This window comes from Pristiophorus japonicus, unplaced genomic scaffold, assembly GCF_044704955.1.
Source record: "Pristiophorus japonicus isolate sPriJap1 unplaced genomic scaffold, sPriJap1.hap1 HAP1_SCAFFOLD_42, whole genome shotgun sequence".
In the NCBI taxonomy this organism is placed as follows: domain Eukaryota; kingdom Metazoa; phylum Chordata; class Chondrichthyes; family Pristiophoridae; genus Pristiophorus; species Pristiophorus japonicus.
Window position 1 is genome coordinate 8,721 of NW_027254090.1, and position 19,703 is coordinate 28,423.

Here is a 19,703-nt window from a genome sequence, read left to right on the forward strand (position 1 = left end):
TAGTTCATGTAAATGGGTGGTTCAAAGTGCAGAATCATGGACACATCAATTGTGACTTCCCAGCAAAGGCTGAAGATGTCATCGGATGCAATGTTATGACTAGGCTGCTGCAGCTTGCTGTGCAAATGGCAGAGAATGGATGCAGAGACGCTGTCTATGAAGAACCAGAAATAACTTTGCAATTACCAACGTTTAAAACGAGAGAAGAGGTTCAGGAGGAAGAGGAGAGTTAACAAGCGGCTTGTACGATATGGCCAATGTTCTGCTGACACCCAGATCGAATTTTTACTGCAGTCTCTCTCCGCTTCGACATTTGCTATTTCATCTTTGAGGCTGAGATCGCTATACACCGACTGCCAGAGGTTAAAGGGAACAGATGGTTGGGGGAGATGGTTACTACTAGTGAAGAACAGGTGAAAGTTACACTAGACAGTGTGTCTTTATGGAACAGCTGCGACATAATTTTGAACCCACCTTTCTTTCAGAAGTCAAATATAGATCCATTACGGCCAGAAACTGAATAAAGAAATGGCGGAACTATTAAATGAATACTTCGATACTGTCTTCATGGAAAAGGACATAAATAACGGCCCAGAAATGCTGGGGAACCAAGAGACTAGTGAACAAGTGGAATAAAAGAAAAGCTTATTGCTAAGAAAATATTGCTGGGGAAACTAATGGGATTAAATGCTGATAAATATCCAGGGCCTGATGATCAGCATCCCAGAGTAATAAAACAGGTAGCTATGGAAATCATCGATGCATTGTTTGTCATCTTCCAACATTCTGCAGTTTGTGGAACAGTTCCTGCAGATTGGAGGGTGGCAAAAGTAACCCCACTATTTTAAAAATGTGGGAGAAGAAAACGGGCAACTACAGACCGGTTAGCATGACATCAGTAGTAGGGAAAATGCTGGAGTCTATAATAAAGGATGTGATAATTGCATACTTAGATAATATCAACGGGATTAAACAAAGTCAACATGGATTTATGAAATGAAAATCATGTTTCATAAACCTACTGGAGTTATTTGGGAATGTAACAGATAGAATAGATAAGGGAAAACCAAAGGATATAGTGTATTTGGAATTTCAGATGGTCTTTGAAAAACTCCCACGCAAGTGATTAGTGTGCAACATTAAATCACATAGGATTGATGACAATGTTTTGGCATGGATTGTAAATTGGTCAATGACAGGAAACAGAGAGTATGAGCAAACGTGTCTTTTTCAGGGGGGCGTGCAGTGACTAGTTGGGTAACACAGAGATCAGTGCTTGTGTCCCAGCTATTCACAATATATATCAATGACTTCGATGAGGGAACCAATGCATTATTTTAAAGTTTGCTGACGACATAAAACTACGTGGGATTTTGAGTTGTGAGGAACATGCAAAGACGTTGCAAGTCGATTGAGATAGGTTTAGTGCGTGGGCAAACACATGACAGATGCAATATAACGTGGATAAAATAAAAGTTATCCACTTTGTTATGAAAAACATCAGGACCAATATTATTTAAATGCTGATGGCTTGGGAAGTGTCGATGTACAGAGAGACCTGGGTGTCCTTGTACACGAGTAATCGAAAGCAAACATGCAGGTGCAGCCAGCACTTAAGAAGGTAAATGGTATGTTGACCTTCATTGCAAGAGGATTTGAGCGCAGGATCATTGACGTTTTACTGCAGTTATACAGAGCCTTCGTGAGACCGCTCCTAGATTATTGGATGAAGTTTTCGTCTCCTTACCTAAGAAAGGATATACTTGCCAGAGACGGAGTGAAACGAAGGTTCACCAGACTGATTCCAGGGATGGCAGGACTGTCATATGAGGAGAGATTGGGTTGACTGGGCCAATATTCACTAGAGTTTAGAAGAATGAGAGGGGATCTCATTGAAACGTATATCATTCTGACTGGTTTGGATGAACTGGATGCGGAGAGTATGTTTCCGCTGGCTGGGTAGTCAAGACAAGGTTTCACAGTCTCAGGTTCTGGGGTAGGAACTTTTGCACCGAGATGATGAAAAGAAATCACTCAAAAATGGTGAACCTGTGGAATTTTCTACCAAAGAAGGCTGTGGATGTCAAGTCACTGAATATATTGAGCAGGGAGCTGAATAGATTTCTAGAAACAAAAGGCATCAAGGTGTTTCTGGAAAAAGCGGTTTTGTGGCAGAGGATGAGCTATAATATTTTAAATGGCGGTGCAGGAAGACGGGCCGAATGGCCTACTACTGCTCCTATTTTCTATGTTTCCAGAAGCACACACTCTACAGAGCAAGAATCAAAATCAGACCCACAGCAGAGCCAAAACCAGTTTCCAGCACCATGGATTTTACTAAATGTCATGAATGTTCACGTTGGAACAAAGCTATCAAACAGCTTCTACAAAGAATCAAGAATCTGCCGCTTGAGGGAGGACAACAAATGTCTCTGGACAACTAGCCTATCTAAAGTGAGCTCCAGAATAAACGTTGTAATTTCAATGATTGAGGTGGCATCACAGAATGTTGCAGCACAGACGTAGCTGAAGCGGCCCATGGTGCCCGAGCCGGCTCTTTGAAAGAGCTATCCAATTTTCCCATTCTCCTGTCCCTTCCTATTTGCTCTGCAATTTCGATTTTGTTGTTGCCTGTTTGAAAGTTCCTCTTGAATCTGCCTTCGCAATCCTTTCAGGCAGCACTTTCCAGATCGTAACAACTCGATTCAACTCGCTATATCAAAGAACATCTCATCTTCGCCGTGGTTCTGTTGCCAAACGACTTTAATCTGTATCCATTGGTTACTCACAATCCTGCCTATGGAAACAGTTTCTCATTATCTAGCCGTTGAAGACCTTTCATAATTTTGAACTGTTCTATTAATTCCTCCATATCCTTCTCTACTCGAAGGTGTACCATTCCATATAACATCATTGAGCGTTTCTAAAACTCACGATCATTGTTCAGCGATTATTTAGTTTTGCGCATTTACGAAAACATTGCTCAGTTACTGACACATTGTCTCACAGTGTATTCTTAATTAAAAACAGTAATGCAATGCCAGAGAAGAATGCTATCAGTAAGTTGGCAGGGGTTTGTCATGCAGGTGATGTCACAGTGCACCTTGATAAATATGGTGTTGTGCAAACTCAATGTATTAATCGAGTTTGGTCGATGTATTAATTGCCTCATTAATTGATACCGTCATTGGATTTTAACCATGGTTCTGGAACCTCTCGAGTGTTTAATTATTCTCGTTGGCAGCAAAAATATTAGAGACAGTGTGGAAATTAATCAGTTCGATTATGTTAGTTTCATTCTGAATGATCACTGAGTCAAATGTGGAGAGAAACAGATGAGCTAAAGTTTTAGTTGCGGGTCTTGGTCAGGACATTCGGCTCGCTACCCAGACGTCGACAGACTTCCTGTTTGTTTCCAACATCTGACCCTTCTGTGCTTTTCGCTTGCAGGGTTAAAATTACCTTTTACAAAATATAGTCAGCTGAAATGCTATTGCTTCACAGTCTCTCCTTTATCCTAGATGTTGAGGAGATCCGTGAAGAAGTATAGGACAAAACTAGTGAATCGAACCTTTAATCGGTATTGTAGAAGTTAAGTCATTCGATGTTTACTGCATTCGTTCTTCCTTCAGTACATGAATAAATAGCAAACAATTGATTGGAAACTCTTTGACTGGTAGCGATATTTGTCCGTGGCAACATCAGCTGCCTCTTTTAGCCCTGCCTGATAGTCAGCTCTATTTCAGACAATGGCGATGGATCTCATGTGCTTCATATACCGGGGGACCGATCCGATATCGTCCGATTTGGGCCACAAGCCGAGACGAATTTCAAAGCCAATGCACCTGAATATTGGGCGGGGTGTAAACCGGACGGCTGACGCGTTCCATCCATGGCGAATTGATACATCTGAATGTCATTTTTGCACCTGTTCTAATCATAGAAACATAGCAATTTATGGCACAGAAGGAGACCATTCGGCCTATGTTTACTGCGCAGGCCGCAGAAAACCCTATTCAGGCTAAACTTACTTCGAAGCACTTTTTCTATAGCCCTGTGCGTTACAGCAGTTTAAATGCATATACAAGCACTCGTTTTAACTGATTAGGTGTGCTGCCTCTACCACTTTTCTGGCAGTGCGTTCCAGACCCCGTCACCCTACAGGCGAAAAATATTCCCCTCCACTCCGCTCCAAACATTCTACAAATGACACTAAATATATGTACCTGGTTATTGACCTCTCTGCTACGGGAAAAATGTCATCTCTATCCATTGTGTCTGGACTACTCATAACTTTTTACATATCAACAAACCTTCCCCGGTCTGCTCTGTTCCAAATAAAAGAAACCCAGCCTATCGAATCATCGCAAAATATTTACAGTCCTGGCAAATCATTTATAATCTCTGTAACCTCTCTCACACAATCACATTTTTCCTGTATTGTGGAAACCAAAACGTCGCGAGATACTCGAGCTGCATTGTGTTAAACCATTCAAGCTAACCTCCCTGCTCTTTACATCTATGAATCGGCTAATTAAAAAACATATATTTATCACATGTGCCTTCTTATGCAACTTTCCACTGTCCTGCTACATTCAGGAGTATATTGACATGAACTCCAAGGTCTCTGCGTTCCACTGCACTTCTCAGTATTTGTGTATTTCCTTGTCAGCCTTCCCCAAATGCATTATCGCAAACTTCTCCGGATTTCATTTCATTTACAACGTTTCTGCCCAGCTCGTCATTCCACTGTATCTTCCCCTGCAGTCCACAGCTTTCTTCCTCAATATTAACCGCAAAGCCAAATTCTGCATCATTTGCAAACTTGATTATGCGTACTACTTCGAAATCTAAATCACTGCTATGTGCGACAGAAGGAACGTAGTATTCATCCTGGCGGAACCACATTGGAAACAGCCTTGCATTCGCAACAACACGCGCCGATCATTAACCTTTGCTTCCTGCCACTGAGTGAATGTTGGATCCAAGATACGTTTCCTTTCATCCGGTGGTCTTTTAATTTTCTGACCTGTTTATCATGTATATCCTTGTCAAAAGCCTTACTGAAAACATGTGTACTACATCAAATGCACTACGCTGATTGAAACTACTCGATATCTTCTCAAAAGATTCAATCACGTTAGTCAGATGCGACCTTGCCTTAATATTACGTATTAAATGCCATTCATCAAACAATGTATTTCTAAATTGAGTGGATTTTTACAATAATATTGCCAACACCGAGATTATTCTGACTGTCATATAATGGCTGGGTAGACCCCTTCTTCCAGTTTAAAATACTTCCTTCTCTGTCCTTAAATAAAATAGCTGATGCAGCCTACAAATGAAACAGAAACACATTTAACTGGGATCGGATGAACAAAATTTTACTTTGAATCGCAGTTACCTCTTACAGCTATATTTGCAAGATAACTCCGATCTGATGTTACCGCTTTCCCCGCACTTCCGCTTCATGCAGACAGGTATAATTTCCTCCTTTGGTGTGGTCTATATTCCTGATGGTGATGGTGACAGATTTGCTCCCTGCAGCTGCAAGCTGGCAATCCATGTAATTTGCTTCTCCTTGTCTGTAAAAGCAACATGTGAGGGCAGGAATGTCCCGGGGGATATTACACTGTAATCCACAGAAATAATTGTTTTGTGACGGCCTGTAAATGGAAACAAACAGTCGCGACAGTCGACTTCAAATGCAAAACAAACTTACTTTGCGAACTGTAATATGAATGACCTACGCTTCGGTATACAGGACATAAATATGCAGATAACAGCAAAGAACAATTGGAGGTTAGTAACATACTGAAAGGCTTACACTCCGGGACTGGAGTGGTGTCCTCCCGCAGGTCGGGGTAGCCGATTATTTTGCAGGGGCCAGAGCTCCAGCTCTTATACTCCTGCTGTACGAGGTCGGTGCGGCAGAGCTAGTTGCCTGACCCTTGCAAAAGAATAAAGCACCGGCTCAAACTCGTGCCGTCGCTGATGTGCAACGGTCAGCAGACATAAAAAGAATCCACGCACAGGCATCTTCCACTCGTGGACTTCACATCTGGAATAACGGAACCTTCATTTAAATATCTGCGAACTCCTTCCCTTTGGTGTGGAATCATGTCAAACTCGCTCGAGGGACAGCCAGTGATGATGAGTAACATACAGGGGGAGAACATGCACGGATTCAAAAATTGGGCTGACATATGGATAATTAAATGTCACAAAGAAAAGTGTGAAATGAGGGGTTTTAGAAGGCAGGATGAGGAGCAATAAACTAAACGAAATATAAACCAATTTTACACGGGGTGCATGCTCAGGGAGACATGCACATGTCTTCTAAGATGGCGGGAAAAGTTCAAAAGGCTGTTATGTAAAATTTGTAAATAAATGGATAGAATATAAAAGCAAGTAAGATATGCTAAATCTTTTCAAAAATCACTTTATTTAACCCTGATGGAATTTTGTGTCCAGCGCAGGTCGTCATACTTGAGGAAGCATGTCATGGACAAAGAGATGGTACCGCGGAGATTGACAAGAAGTGTACCAGGGATTTGAGATTTCAATTCTGTGGCGAGACGGGAGAAGTTGATCTTTCCTCCTCAGATCAGAGAAGGATGGTCGGAGATTTAAAAGAAGCGAATAAAATCACGAATAGCTGCGATTGAGCAAAAATAGAGAAACTGCTTTCTGTGCCAAATAGTTGGTAACTGGACAATACAGATTTAAGGTAACTAGCAACAGAACCAGAGGGGAGAAGGTGAGGTTTTACACAGTAAGTTCTTATCGTCTGTAATGTACTGCAATGAAAGTGTAGTGTAACCTTGAAAATGTAATTGTATAAATACTCAAGGGAAATATGTGAAAGGATACGGTTCAAAGGCAGCTTAATGAGATGAATATGAAAGCTTTTCTAAGAGCCAGCACAAGTAAAATGGGCCCGAACAGTCATCCTCTGTGTTGTATCGCTCTACGATTATACGATCAGTGGTGAAGTTGGCAGTAAAGGATCAGTTTGCGTGTCCAGGATTAAATAAAGTTTTGTTGATATAAGGGGGATTTTCTGCATATACCAAGAGCGATGAATATATAGATTAACAGTCGCTGCTCTCCTCCATTAACCCGCGATTGTGACCATGTCCTGCTCGCTGAGCTGGGAATCTAAACAGTTACTTTGAACGGAGGTTTCATGTTTGGATCGGTACCACCCTAAATCAGCTGGGGATTTATTTCCAAAACAAAATGTAGAGCAAAATGTCACTTCAGGGGAAAAATAGTAAGATTTGTATTTACAGCGCACCGTTCAAGCCCTTAGGAAGTCCCAACGCGCTTTAAAGGCAATGATGTGTTATTTGAAGTGCATTCACTGATGCAATGTAGGAAAAGCGGCAACTAATTTGCAAACAGCAAGCTCCCAGAAACAGCTATATGATAATGACCAGATCATCAGTTTTTTTTAATGAAGCTGGTTGCGTGATTAATATTGGTCAGGTCTCCGGGGATATGTCCCCTGCACTTATTCAATCTTTTCCATCCACTTCAGCGTGCAGGCGGGGCCTTCAGTTGCCTAAGAACTCATGTTTAGAGTGGAAGCAAGTCTTCCTCGATTCCGAGGGACTGCCTATGATGATGGATGGTGGAACAGTCTCGAAAGGCTCAAGAAATTAACCCTGTTCCTATGTTGGGTGTTCTGTCAGTCGTTATATAAATTAAGCAAATTCCATTCTAAGGGGATAAATGTTCATAATCTACCCATGATGTAAACATTGTGTGCAACATGTATTTTTTCAAAATAGAATATCTAACCTGCTGCTCCCGTGGTGCTTCCACTTACCCATCAACAGCGACGTCTATGAAATGTATCAACATGATTTGAATTATATCCTCTTGATGGGAAAGGGTGCAGAAGAGTATATTGAAAGCCCATATGCATAGACTTTCGTATTGTAAGGACTATGCTCCTACGGAGTTAGTGCATTTTTTCATGGTGATAATGTTGCAGTGTCAATGCAGCCAGTGTGAGGGAGATTCGCCTGTGGATACTCTGTTGATGAGAATCCGCCCAAACCAACGTTGCCTTATCTGGAGTCCCGCTTGATGTGGGCATTCCACTGAGACTGAAGCTACGCAGCTCAGTGTTCGAAGTGAAGACGCCAATTCATGTATCGGGACCAGGCACGATTACATACACATTTCAGGTCCTCTGTCATAAGGCGGAACTTCAGTTAGTAAAGTGGGGCCCTAGAGCGCTCCTGACAGAGTGCTACATCACGATCTGCCTTGGCAATTTAATCCGCTGATTAAATGAGTTTTGAGACTCTAGTGCCATGTCGACTTGAAGGAGGTGGCCCGAACGCACGCCACATCCTGCATACTAAAATATTATTAATCTGCTTCCTGTGTCAGCAATTCCTTCGTCGACGTACTTATTTCTCTCTTTTTCCTTGTCAAATTCTCCCAGTTTACATTCAGTAAACCCACAACTCCTGTCCACATGTTGCAGTAGATCAATAAATATTCAGATTAGCTGGTTTCTGACAACACCAATGGGTAGCAGTAATGTTGGTGGGAGGAAAAGTCTATCGATTGAAATCCACCAGTGTGCTTGAATTTAAAAAAAGCTCATATCCATCATTCATCCTCGGGCCTATTACTTACCCAAGCAGACATTCCAAATAAAATAAAAGTGACCTTGATTGAAAAAATATTGCTTTTGATGCTTTTATTTAAGTAATTTTCCATTTAGAGTAAACAGATATTTCATCCCACTCTTCAACTCCTCTCTGAATTTAGTCTGGGTTAATCCATAGATACACGTGTTTGTACAAGCAGAAAGAAGCTGCAGCATGAATCCAACCTGCTGAACCCGATACAGCGGAGTATTGAGGTATTTGTCCATATAATTATAGTTTTCCACTAACCAATTTAGCGAATACACTACATATATCATCCACAAAAGTATGAAATTACCAGATAGAGTAAACAGCAATATCATGGATTTTTTCCGGTTCTCCATGTTTTGGTCATTCTGATCCTGACCATTGTTCCGGAGACCCCTGCGGATTCTATTTGCCGCTATAATGTGTCTGACCGTTAGTGCATTGAACGAAACAATTAAACAGATCGGTACTAAAGGGCTTATAATACTATCAATCCACTCATATGCGCTCCAAACGGGCGAATTATAGAAGCTTTCATTCGAAAAACAAAACCAGGGAGCTTGGTCAATTATAATTTTAGGCTGGAATGTAAAGTAAAAGGGGATACATCTAATAGGTCTAACCAGGCACACGGCTCCTAAAACCACAGTCGCAGTTCTCTGCGTGCAATATTTCGTTCTGAGCTTCTGACAGCAAATGGCTATAAAGCGATCAAAGGTGAAAGCAACCGTAAACCATACCGAACAATCAATGGATGCAATGCACAACACAACCAACACAGAGCATACAGGAGTGATGGACAAGAAATTAACAGGAAAATACATAATATTAATGCGATTCAGAATTACATCAGTGACAACAACAAATAGATCGGCCGCTGCCATTCCCACCAGATAGCGAGTGATGCATTTGGAGAGACCACACTTTCCGCGGGAGAGTATCACAATCGCCACCATGTTAACTTGAAGAAATAGGAATACAAAATTTAGTTTAGACTCTGCCAATATGTTCTGTTTACCACAATCTCGTGTCAATTGCTGCTAGGTTTTTGGTCTGTGCCGTTGGTAAATGACTATTTCGCTCGTAGCCCACGCATGTTTCATATTATGAAAATAATAGCAAATTTGGACAACCACAAAATAGAGAAATTTATATAATGCATTTTTCAATGAGCCGCATAGAAGAGCATGGTGAAATTCATTGGAGACTAAGAAAGGTTGGATTCAAATGGATTGAAATATTAAAAATAAATAAAACATGTAAAGAATGGAAAGTTCACAGTGATGAGCTATGCAATAAAATTTAGAGAGCCATAATAATTTGAGTGGCTTATACAATATTTTTTCCATGACTAGCTTTGTGAATTAAAGTAAAACCACAAATCAGTAATGACCTCTAAAATAATCTTGTTGGCGGATGAAATGACACAATAGAATTGAATAACGAATCGTCAGGTTTCAAGAAAGGCAACTCCTTTAACAGTCGGACAATCATTAAGGTTTATGAGATTACTCTAAATGGAAGATATAAAGTATCACAATGCAAGAGGGGATTCAGTGATGAACATAACGTAAGAGTCAACTGTAGACAATCAATGACAAATTGAATATTTATGCTCGGAATATAATGATAATGATTTTGGAAGTTGCATGTACAGTTCGAAATAAAACAGCTGTAACAAATACTAATTTGAGATAAGGAGTTATGTTAAAAGCAAGAGAGATAACGTGGAATTGTGAGATTATATACCGGGAAGTTTAAAAAGTGAAAATTAGGAAGAATCCAGGATAAAGTGCGGCAAAATATCAGTCGGGCGTGCACGTTCATGTACAGGAGAGGAGATAAAGTCTGAACTGCAGACCCTGTCTCAGATCGTTGACGATAAGAAGGTTTATATGAGGTGTATTCAAACGTCATTGAATTGAGAGGACAGTGAAGAACACTAAAATAAATAAATCCAAGAAAGGTTTAGCAGCTCACAGTGAGGAGACAACTGAAACACGAATACCTGTAATGGTTTTGGAAAGTACAATAAATATCACAAATATATGCAGTAAATTCAGGGATTCATTCATTAAAGTAAAACACACAGTAAAACAGAAGTAGCATATTGACTTGAGAGATTGCAATGAAATAGAAATATAAAAGCAACAGGTACTTAAAATAATTAGAACATAGAATGATGAAATTATGGAAACATCAACTATTGATATAAGACATTATATCAAAAAGGAAATAAAATATTATCATGAAATAATGAGTTGAGATGTCACGTTAAAAGTGAAATAATAGCAGTACAAATAAAAAGGAAGATCAGCCGTGCGAATATCGGGTTTCTGATCCGCATCATCTGATTTCCACGGCAGTCGACTTTGCATTTCAGCCCTTTAGCAATAATCATGTGCAAGGCCCAATATACACATCTGCGGAGTTATTAATCCTCTAGAAATTCGGTAATGCCGCAGTTGGGCGTTAAATATTAAAAATGGAAAAATTTGTACTAGACGCAAATCAATCGCTCTAAGCGATATTTAGTTTTGGCAGACCAAGTGGAAAGTGGAGTGCTAATTCAAGCACCAATCTTCTCTTAGGGTTATAACGTGCGAGAGAGGGGAGGCAGCAAAGAACACTAAACCATGAGGAGCACAGTGCTAACGGCATGTGAAGCTGTGTCCAACGCATAATGGAAAGCCCAATGATGTTGCATCAGCTAGTTGTCCGCTCTGTTTTGAAGGCGACCGGCATGACTCACATTATCGTCGTGAACACTTCGACAAAGTGAAGGGCTTGGACACCTTGCACGACTGAGACAGGAAAAACTTTGCACAGGCACCAGACGAGTGCAAATAATAAAGTGTAGTCGAGCTGAACAGCAGATCCTTTAATTACTGCTCGCCTATTGGCCTTCCGGATTTGTAACGCATCCTCTCGCTGTCAACTTCGGAGTGCATTGATACTGCAGGGTGCGCGAGTTAATGTTCTATCCAGGGCACTACTGGAGCACTGCGCACTTTATGACATCACAATCTGCGAATTACCAGAGGCACAGGTACGATGATTTAGCGCAAGTGCTAATTCGGCACCGAGGTTTGCGTGTGTTGCTGCATTCACCGCAACCAATCACTAAACAATTAGCTTCCTGACAGGAGGCGCTAACCTATCGCTTTTCCAGCTCAATTAACTTAAATAACATTATTTTCGTGGAGCTTTGTGTTGGTTGCTAACTTTACGTGCATCTATATGGTTGAGCTGCACTACTTCTTCTTCAGGTAAAGAATTGGTCTGGAATATACAGTCAACACCGAAGCAAAGGCAATCATTGTTGGTCCCGAAGACAGCTGCACAAAACCATCTTGCGATCTCTCTGATGACGTGCAAGTCAGACCAGTGCAGAATGCTGGGAACACCCAAATGAGAACTGTCGTGACATCAACAATCTGTCTGCGCAGACAATCAAAATCCATAATTCTCACCGACCATCAAACAGGATGTGGCGATTTTGCTTTTATTCAGACTGTTTAAAAATGTTGTTGGCAGCAGAATAAATATTGAGGTTCTCGCATGGGACAAGGTAAAACTGATATAAATACTAGCAATAATTTAAAAAATATATATTTTTAAGTTGAATAATAATTGTTATTTTCATTGTTATGCAAAACTTTGATCACGCTACAAATCCAAATTAATTTTCCAAGAGCATAATTTTTCTTTAGCTGGCAATAGGCGATTACACCCCAGTTACCTTATTGCAACAAGGCTATATGTTAATCTTTCGTTTAACAGCAAGATTAGACAGAAAAGACAAGTCTTGGTTAGTTGGACTTTCCCTGCTTACAGTGAAACCAGGCTAATGGAGGTGGAGAAGGGGCGGGGCTCAGCAAAGCCTGTGTCAAATAGTGAATATGTGACTACAAATTCAGGATTTTCTTGTTTGATGCATATGCCCTTAATCATGATCAAGTGGTCAGGTTCAAAGGGATAATAACTGTGGATGATTTTAGTTCGCCATCTTAATCACAACAAATTCCAGGCCAATAGCACATATTCCACGCAGTACTCGCAGCAGGGCGACTCAATCGTTCCATGGTACCTCATGGCAGGAAGAAGGGAGTGGCTTTTACAGCCCGAGGGCAACACAATTGATAATATAACAAGCAATCATGTTAATGAAGAAATATGTGAACACAACTGGAATGGGGTCTATGAAGTTATTCTTGCATCAAGTTCTACAATCAGATTTGTTTCATTGTGATACGATTCAGTGCAACTTGAATATTGGTGACAATTTCACCTTCAAAGACTTTAACTGAGCAAGTGAAGAGCAGGATGCGACTGTAGCGAATATATGTAACATCCCACTTTTATGCAGAGACAAATTAACTGATGAACAAAGTGAACCTTATGAGTTAGGAAACTGGAACCTACTTTCTGCTGCAATGTTAATTGCTACCCTTTTGTCCCCAATCGTCCTCGCATGTGCAACTTAATTAAAATCATTACAGTAAACCAACATGTCCCAAAGCGTTTCTGTACTATTTCTGATCAGATGTCCATGTCTATTTTAGATGGAAAATTCCACAATGCACATGAGATTAGGCTAATTCGGCAATATTGCTTCTGCCAAATACTCAACAAACGTTAACCTTTCGACAAAGAAGTGCATTTGATTCTAGAAATGGCTCTAGGGCGATTCGCAAAATGGGCGGTAACGGATCGTCCACCCGTTATAGATAGTAACTTTGACTGCACGTGGGACCGAATAGCTGATGCTGCCACCAACGGGCACCCGATCCTCTACCGCCCGTTTTGAACCACTGCCCGAGATGGATTTATTGGCCTGTACATTTCGATGATCCAGTTCAATGTAAGCTGTACGGAAAAGAATTTGTAACAAAGGTGTCGCTGGGCTGGCCACCCTACAGGAACAGTAATCATCACATAGGGCGTTACAATATGACTAACTGGATGTAATATCTTACCGGTGACACCAAAGACTGCAAGGATAGGGTAGTAGATTCGTTCGATTCGATATATTAGTGGATATCCCATTTTCCGCGAGAAACAGCGATATCTGTGCTGCTAATCAGAAGGCTGCAAAATGATCAAATATTAAGATTAGTTCAAAGGAAATTGACTGATACACGAGAGAACCTCCATGCAGCTAATTCGCGGGAATGTGCCACACGTTATGTTAGTTACATTGGCTCGAACAACTAGATTCATTAACCACTTAATGTTCTACTTTTATTGAGCAATACAAATAGCTTTATGAGTATTCAGACACATACGATAACATATTGTTTCCTATTTATTCACAATAAATAAAAATACAACTGTTTTCCCGAAACACCAGTGTTGTGTTACAGGAGACTTCTTATTTATATGATGTTTTTAAATTGCCAAATGGGCTGTTATGTCAATTCTGTATTAACTCTTCCAGAATTTGCACTCACAACATTGTGCATAGATTAGAGACATGCAAAGTCAGTACCGTGGAAGTTTGCAATGCAAATAGATATGTAAATTCAAATCTTGTCATACAAAGTATCAAAGAAGAACTGGGCTTTTCCAAATATTTTTGTTTTCAAAAAAAGAATTCACAAGCTTATGATATTCGCCGTGTCTATTGCTGGCATCCCCATTTTTAAACGTGAGAAGTGAATAAGAACATGATAATAATTAGGAACAGAATAGGCCATTCGGCCCCCTCGAGCCTGCTCTGCAATAAAAGAAAGTAATGGGTGATCTTCTACCTCAACTCTTGTTTGCAGCACTGTCATCATATCCCATGATTCGCCTAAGATTCAATAATCGACCGACATCCACCGCGAAAAACTCAAAGACGGAGCGTCCATTCTCATCTGGGGGACAGAATTCCAAAGATTCATCACTCTCTGAATGAACAAGTTCGTTCTCATTTCTGTCCTAACTGGCCATGCCTTCATTTTGAGACTATGTCCCTTGGTTCTGGACACCTTGCCAGAGGGTACGGCCTCCTGACATTTGCCCTTTACGAATTTTGTATATTCAATGATATCTACTCCTTTTCTTCTAAAATCTAGAGAATATAGCACTAGTCTACTCAATTTCTCATCATTGGACAACTGACCCCATCCCAGGACTAGGCTGGCGAAGCTTCCTTGCACCTCCTCTATAGCAATGTTATCCTTCTCAAATCCACTTGAATTTAAGGCCAACACACCATTTGCTTTCTTAATAGCTTCCTGTACTTGTATGTTAACGAGCAACGCTTCGTGTACAAGAACACCCAGGTTCCTCTGGACACCACCATTTTCGCATTTCTCTCACCATTTCAAATATACTCTGCTTTTTTATTTTTCCTACCAAAGAGGAAACATAGATTTCTTCATGTTACATTCCGTTTACCAAGTTGTTGCCAATTTGGCTAGTCTTTCTAAGTCCCCTTGATACCTTGTTGCATCCTGCTCACAACTTACATTTGCACCTAATTAGGTGGATATGGATTCATAGATGTTCAACACCGTCACCTTTGCATTGTCAAAGAAAAAACTGATACATGCTTATGCACATTCAGACTGTAGTCGCATAGATTTACATAGGGGGATATTCAACCATTTTCACCTGCGCCAGGCTTTTGGACGCAGTCCTGTTCATTCTCGTAGCCCATTAGTCCTAAGCCCCTAGCTGTATCTCAATTCTTGCACCTACTTGCAACTGTGGAAATCGCACGTTCTTCTTACCAACATTTTTTGCACATACCAAACTGGCTGTATTTGGCTCCTGGTGCTCATTCACTAACGTTAACTAATTTAACACGGTGTCAGGTGCGTTGTAGTTTCAAACATTAAATATTTCACCTGCTAAGCGTCCTTCATTTCTAAACATGTAAACATGAAAACTGGTATAATGTAGGATGAAAATAAATCACGGGCTGTGGCGCAAATTGGGCGGTATTAAATCGGACGTCAGTTATGCGCAGTACCTGATTGTCAGATCCACTGCAACCCAAAGACAGTGAAGACAAAAAGGTGCAAATAATTTATAAACGAATCACTTTATAAAAGGTGCGTACTGAATTAAGTTATCGACGGGATACCACAAGCACTATTACACACATATCACATCATTAGGGAAGGATCAGTGTCAAAAGACTGCTATCCATATATTCCACCGACTGCATTCCTCTCGTTTACATCCAGCTGAGGCTGAACCAGATTGTTTGCAACTTTGGTGCCATTTTGGACACCAACTTTGAAATTACCATCGCCAAATTCATCCCTGCCTCAACTCATCTGCTAATGAAACCCTCATCCATGCTTTATTTACTTCTGGACTTGACTGCTACAAAGCACTCTTGTTGACCTCCCACGTCCTACCCTACATAAGCTTGAGGTCATCCAGAAGTCTGCTGCCCGTGTTCTCACCCGCACCACGTTCGGTTCATTCATCACCAGTTTTCTCCCTGACATAAATTGCCCCACGATCAAGCAACGCCTCAATTATAATATTCTCATTTTTTTTCTAATCCTTCCATCGCATTGCCCCTCCCTATTTCTGTAATCTGCTGCAGTCCCACATCACCGCTGCCCATCCCGACCTATTTGAGCTCTTCTAATTCTGGCCTCTTGAGCATCCTGATTTTAATTGCACAACTATTGATGGCCTAGCCTTCAGCAGGCATGGCCCTGAATACTGGAGTGCTTCCCAAACCTCACTGCCTCTTAATCTCTCTTTCCTCCTTTAAACCACTCATCCATACGTACCTCCACAGCCATGTCTTGTTCAGCTGAACTAATTTCTCCTTAGATGGTTCAGCTTTGAAATGTTTTTTACAGCACTGGTGCGAAGCGCCTTGGAATGTTTTGCTATGTTAAAGGTGCTATATATATATATTTCGTCTTGATAACTGTCCAAGCTAACAACATCAGTATCCTCATCCAAGTTAACATCCCCAGGATTGAAGCACTGGCCACACTCGATCAGCTTCGCTCCAGGCCACAAAGTTCGCATGCCAGCCACGAGACGCCCCAAGCAAATACTCTATATGGAGTTCCTTCGTGGTAAATGAACTAAAGATGGGCATCGGAACCGGTAGAGGCACACGCTCGATTCCTCCCTGCTAAAGTACGACTTCACCACGGACATATGGGAGTGCCTGGCGGAAGACCGCCCTAGGTGGAGAAAATGCATCCACGAGGACGTTGAGCTATTCGAAGCTCAATGCCGAGAGCCTGCAGACGTCAACCGCAGGCAGTGGAAGGAGCGTGAGGCAAACCAATGCCACCCACCGCTTCCCTCGAAGTGTGAAGGCCCCACCTGCGACAGAGTCTGTGTCTCATATTGGATGGTTCTGCCAACAAATAACTCACCTTAGGAGCGTAAGCAAGTATTCCTCGATTCCGAGGGACTGCCGATGATGATGATGATATATATATAATAGTTGGTTTTGTTGCACCGAATTTCCTGTCTAACCAAATTTATGTTACCATATTGTGGAGCATGCCACACCGTTTCGAAAATGTTCAATGCTCTGCGCACGTAGCTCAGTGTCTGGCAGATATCCCTTCTATATTTACCTGCAAAAACGATGCGAGTTACAACTAGTCTGTCATCAGCTTGCACAATAACTCACTCCCTAACCTCAGCCTAATTACAGGTGATTGTCTGTTAAATGTTAACTGCCACTGACTTTCAGTTTTAACCTAAAAGTTTAAATTATTAAATAAGAAAAGTATGTTCACATTCAGCCTGATAAAATAACACTACCTATATTGTTTACTCACTATTTACCAATTTAAACAAATACGTTATTACAACAATGATAATGGGAAAAAGAGGCTGCTCGTGATCAATGTTGGCATTTCGAAAATTGATAACGGTGTTATGTCAATGATCATTTAAGATGGCCGACATGTTGAACAACGACTTTGCTTCAGCGTTTACAGTAGAGGAAGAGTATAGCATGTCGGAAGTTACAAGCAATCCTGTAATGAACTAGGGACTCAATTTAATTGACAGAGCAAAATCGCTGTAATGTAGAAACTAGTGGCACTATGGAGCAACAGATCCGCAGGACCAGATGGTTTCTTTCCAAGTGATTTAAATAAATTAAGCGAGCACATTGAAAATGCTCTAACTGTAAACTTTGTCAATTCTCTCAATGAATAAATGTTTATTTTGATGTAAAAATTGCGCAGGTCTCTCCGTTATTTTGCAATGTTGAGCAAGTGAAACCAGGAAATGTTTGGAACACCTCGTATCGGGAAATTGCCCAGAAATAAGGATGGGGTGACTGAACACCTTGAACAATTTTAGCTGATCAGAGAGATCCAGCGTGCATTTGAAAAATGTAGATCAAGCCTGACAAAGCTGAAGATTTTTTCAAAGAGTTATGTTCGGTAGTGGATAGGGGAATGTCAATGGATGTTATTTATGTGAACTTCTAGAAGTCACTTGATTATGTCCGTTATAATTGACTGTTAACTAAGATTGAATCCCATGGAAATGAAGGCCAATTATTGAGTTTGTTAGGAAATTGGCCGAGCAGACGGAGACGGGGACAATGGAAAGATTTTCCAAATGGCAGGAGGTGACTAATGGTGACCTGCAGGATCTCAGTTGGGTCCTGAACTATTCCCTATTGATTAGCGAAGTAAATTATGTGATAGAAAGAAACACATCAAAATTTGCCGCTGACACAAAGATTGATGGAATTGTGGTCAGTGCATACAATTACAAAAATGCGTTGATTGATTAAGTGAGTCAGCAAAACTTTTGCAAAAAGGTTTCAATGTTGGCAACTGTAAGGTCATCTATTTTGCAATAGAAAATTGTGCATAGCCTACTTTCTAAATGCTGAAACGCTAAAAACAATGAAGGTAATCAAAGTGTCCAGGCTCCACGTACGTAGAATGGAAGCATCTTCAATATTTACAGCAGGGAAGGAGGCCACTCTGGCCCATCGTGTCCGTGCCAGCCAACAAGAGGCGATCCAGCCTAATCCCAGTTTCCGTCTCTGAGTCCATAGCCCTGCAGTTTGCAGCGCTTCAAATGCATTTTTTAACGTGTTGAATGTTTCTGCCTCTAACGCCGTTTCAGGAACTGAGGCATAAACCAACACAGCCCTCTGGGTGAAGAAATTTCCCCTCACATCCTCTCTAAATCTTCTAACAATTACTTAAAATGATTCATCCCTGCTTGTTGAACAAACTGCTCAGGGAAATAGGTCATTTTTATCCAATATGTCCAGCCCCCTCATAATTTTATATAGCTCCATGAGGCATCCACAGCCTCATCTGTTCCAAGGAAAACAAATCCAGTCTATCCAGTTTCTCCAGATAACTAAGATTCTCCACTCCCGGCAACATCCTCGTAAATTTCGTCTGTACCCCTTTCCAGAGCAATCACATATTGCCTGTATTGCGGTGACCAGAACTATGGGCAGTACTCCATCTGTGACCAACCATTGCTTTAGACAGTTTAAGCATAACCCCCTGCTATTTTATTCTAGTCCTCGGCTAATAAAGTCAAGCATTCCGTTTACCTTCCTAACCACCTTACTACATTGCCTGATACATTCAGGGATCTGTGTACCTGCACTCCAAGATCCCTTTGTTCCTCAACACTTCTCAGTTTCCTACATTTTAAGGTGTATTGTGTTACTTGTTAGCTCTCCACAAATGCATTAATACACACATCTCCAGACTATATTCCATTTGCCACTGTTATAAGAACATAAGAAAAGAAGAAATAGGAACAGAATTCGTCCATACGGCCCTTCGAGCCTGCTCCTCCAATCAATACGTTCATGGCTTGCCTCATCATGAACTCAGCACCAGTAGCCAGCCCACACCCCATGACCACTTCTCCTCTTGTTTTTTCAGAAGCTGTCTATTTCTCTTTTAAATGTATTCAATGTCACCGCTTCCACAGCTCTCCGACGCAGCGATTTCCAAAGATTTCCAACCTTCTGAGAGATGAAATTTCTCCTCATCTCTGAATTAAATGTGCGGCCCCTTATGCAAAGATAGTGCCCTCTAGTGCTAGTCTCCCCCATCA

The 19,703-nt window shown here is 41.0% G+C and overlaps 1 protein-coding gene across 1 annotated transcript; it reads right to left on the reverse strand.

The window, feature by feature from the left end:
- Positions 1-8,725: 8,725 nt before the first annotated feature.
- On the reverse strand, positions 8,726-13,712 carry LOC139250745 (probable G-protein coupled receptor 139). The gene is made up of 2 exons (XM_070873111.1): positions 13,643-13,712; positions 8,726-9,624 (listed from the first exon to the last, which is right to left on the reverse strand). Exons 1-2 carry the CDS (start codon positions 13,710-13,712, stop codon positions 8,726-8,728), a joined length of 969 nt encoding a protein of 322 aa, XP_070729212.1.
- Positions 13,713-19,703: the final 5,991 nt, after the last annotated feature.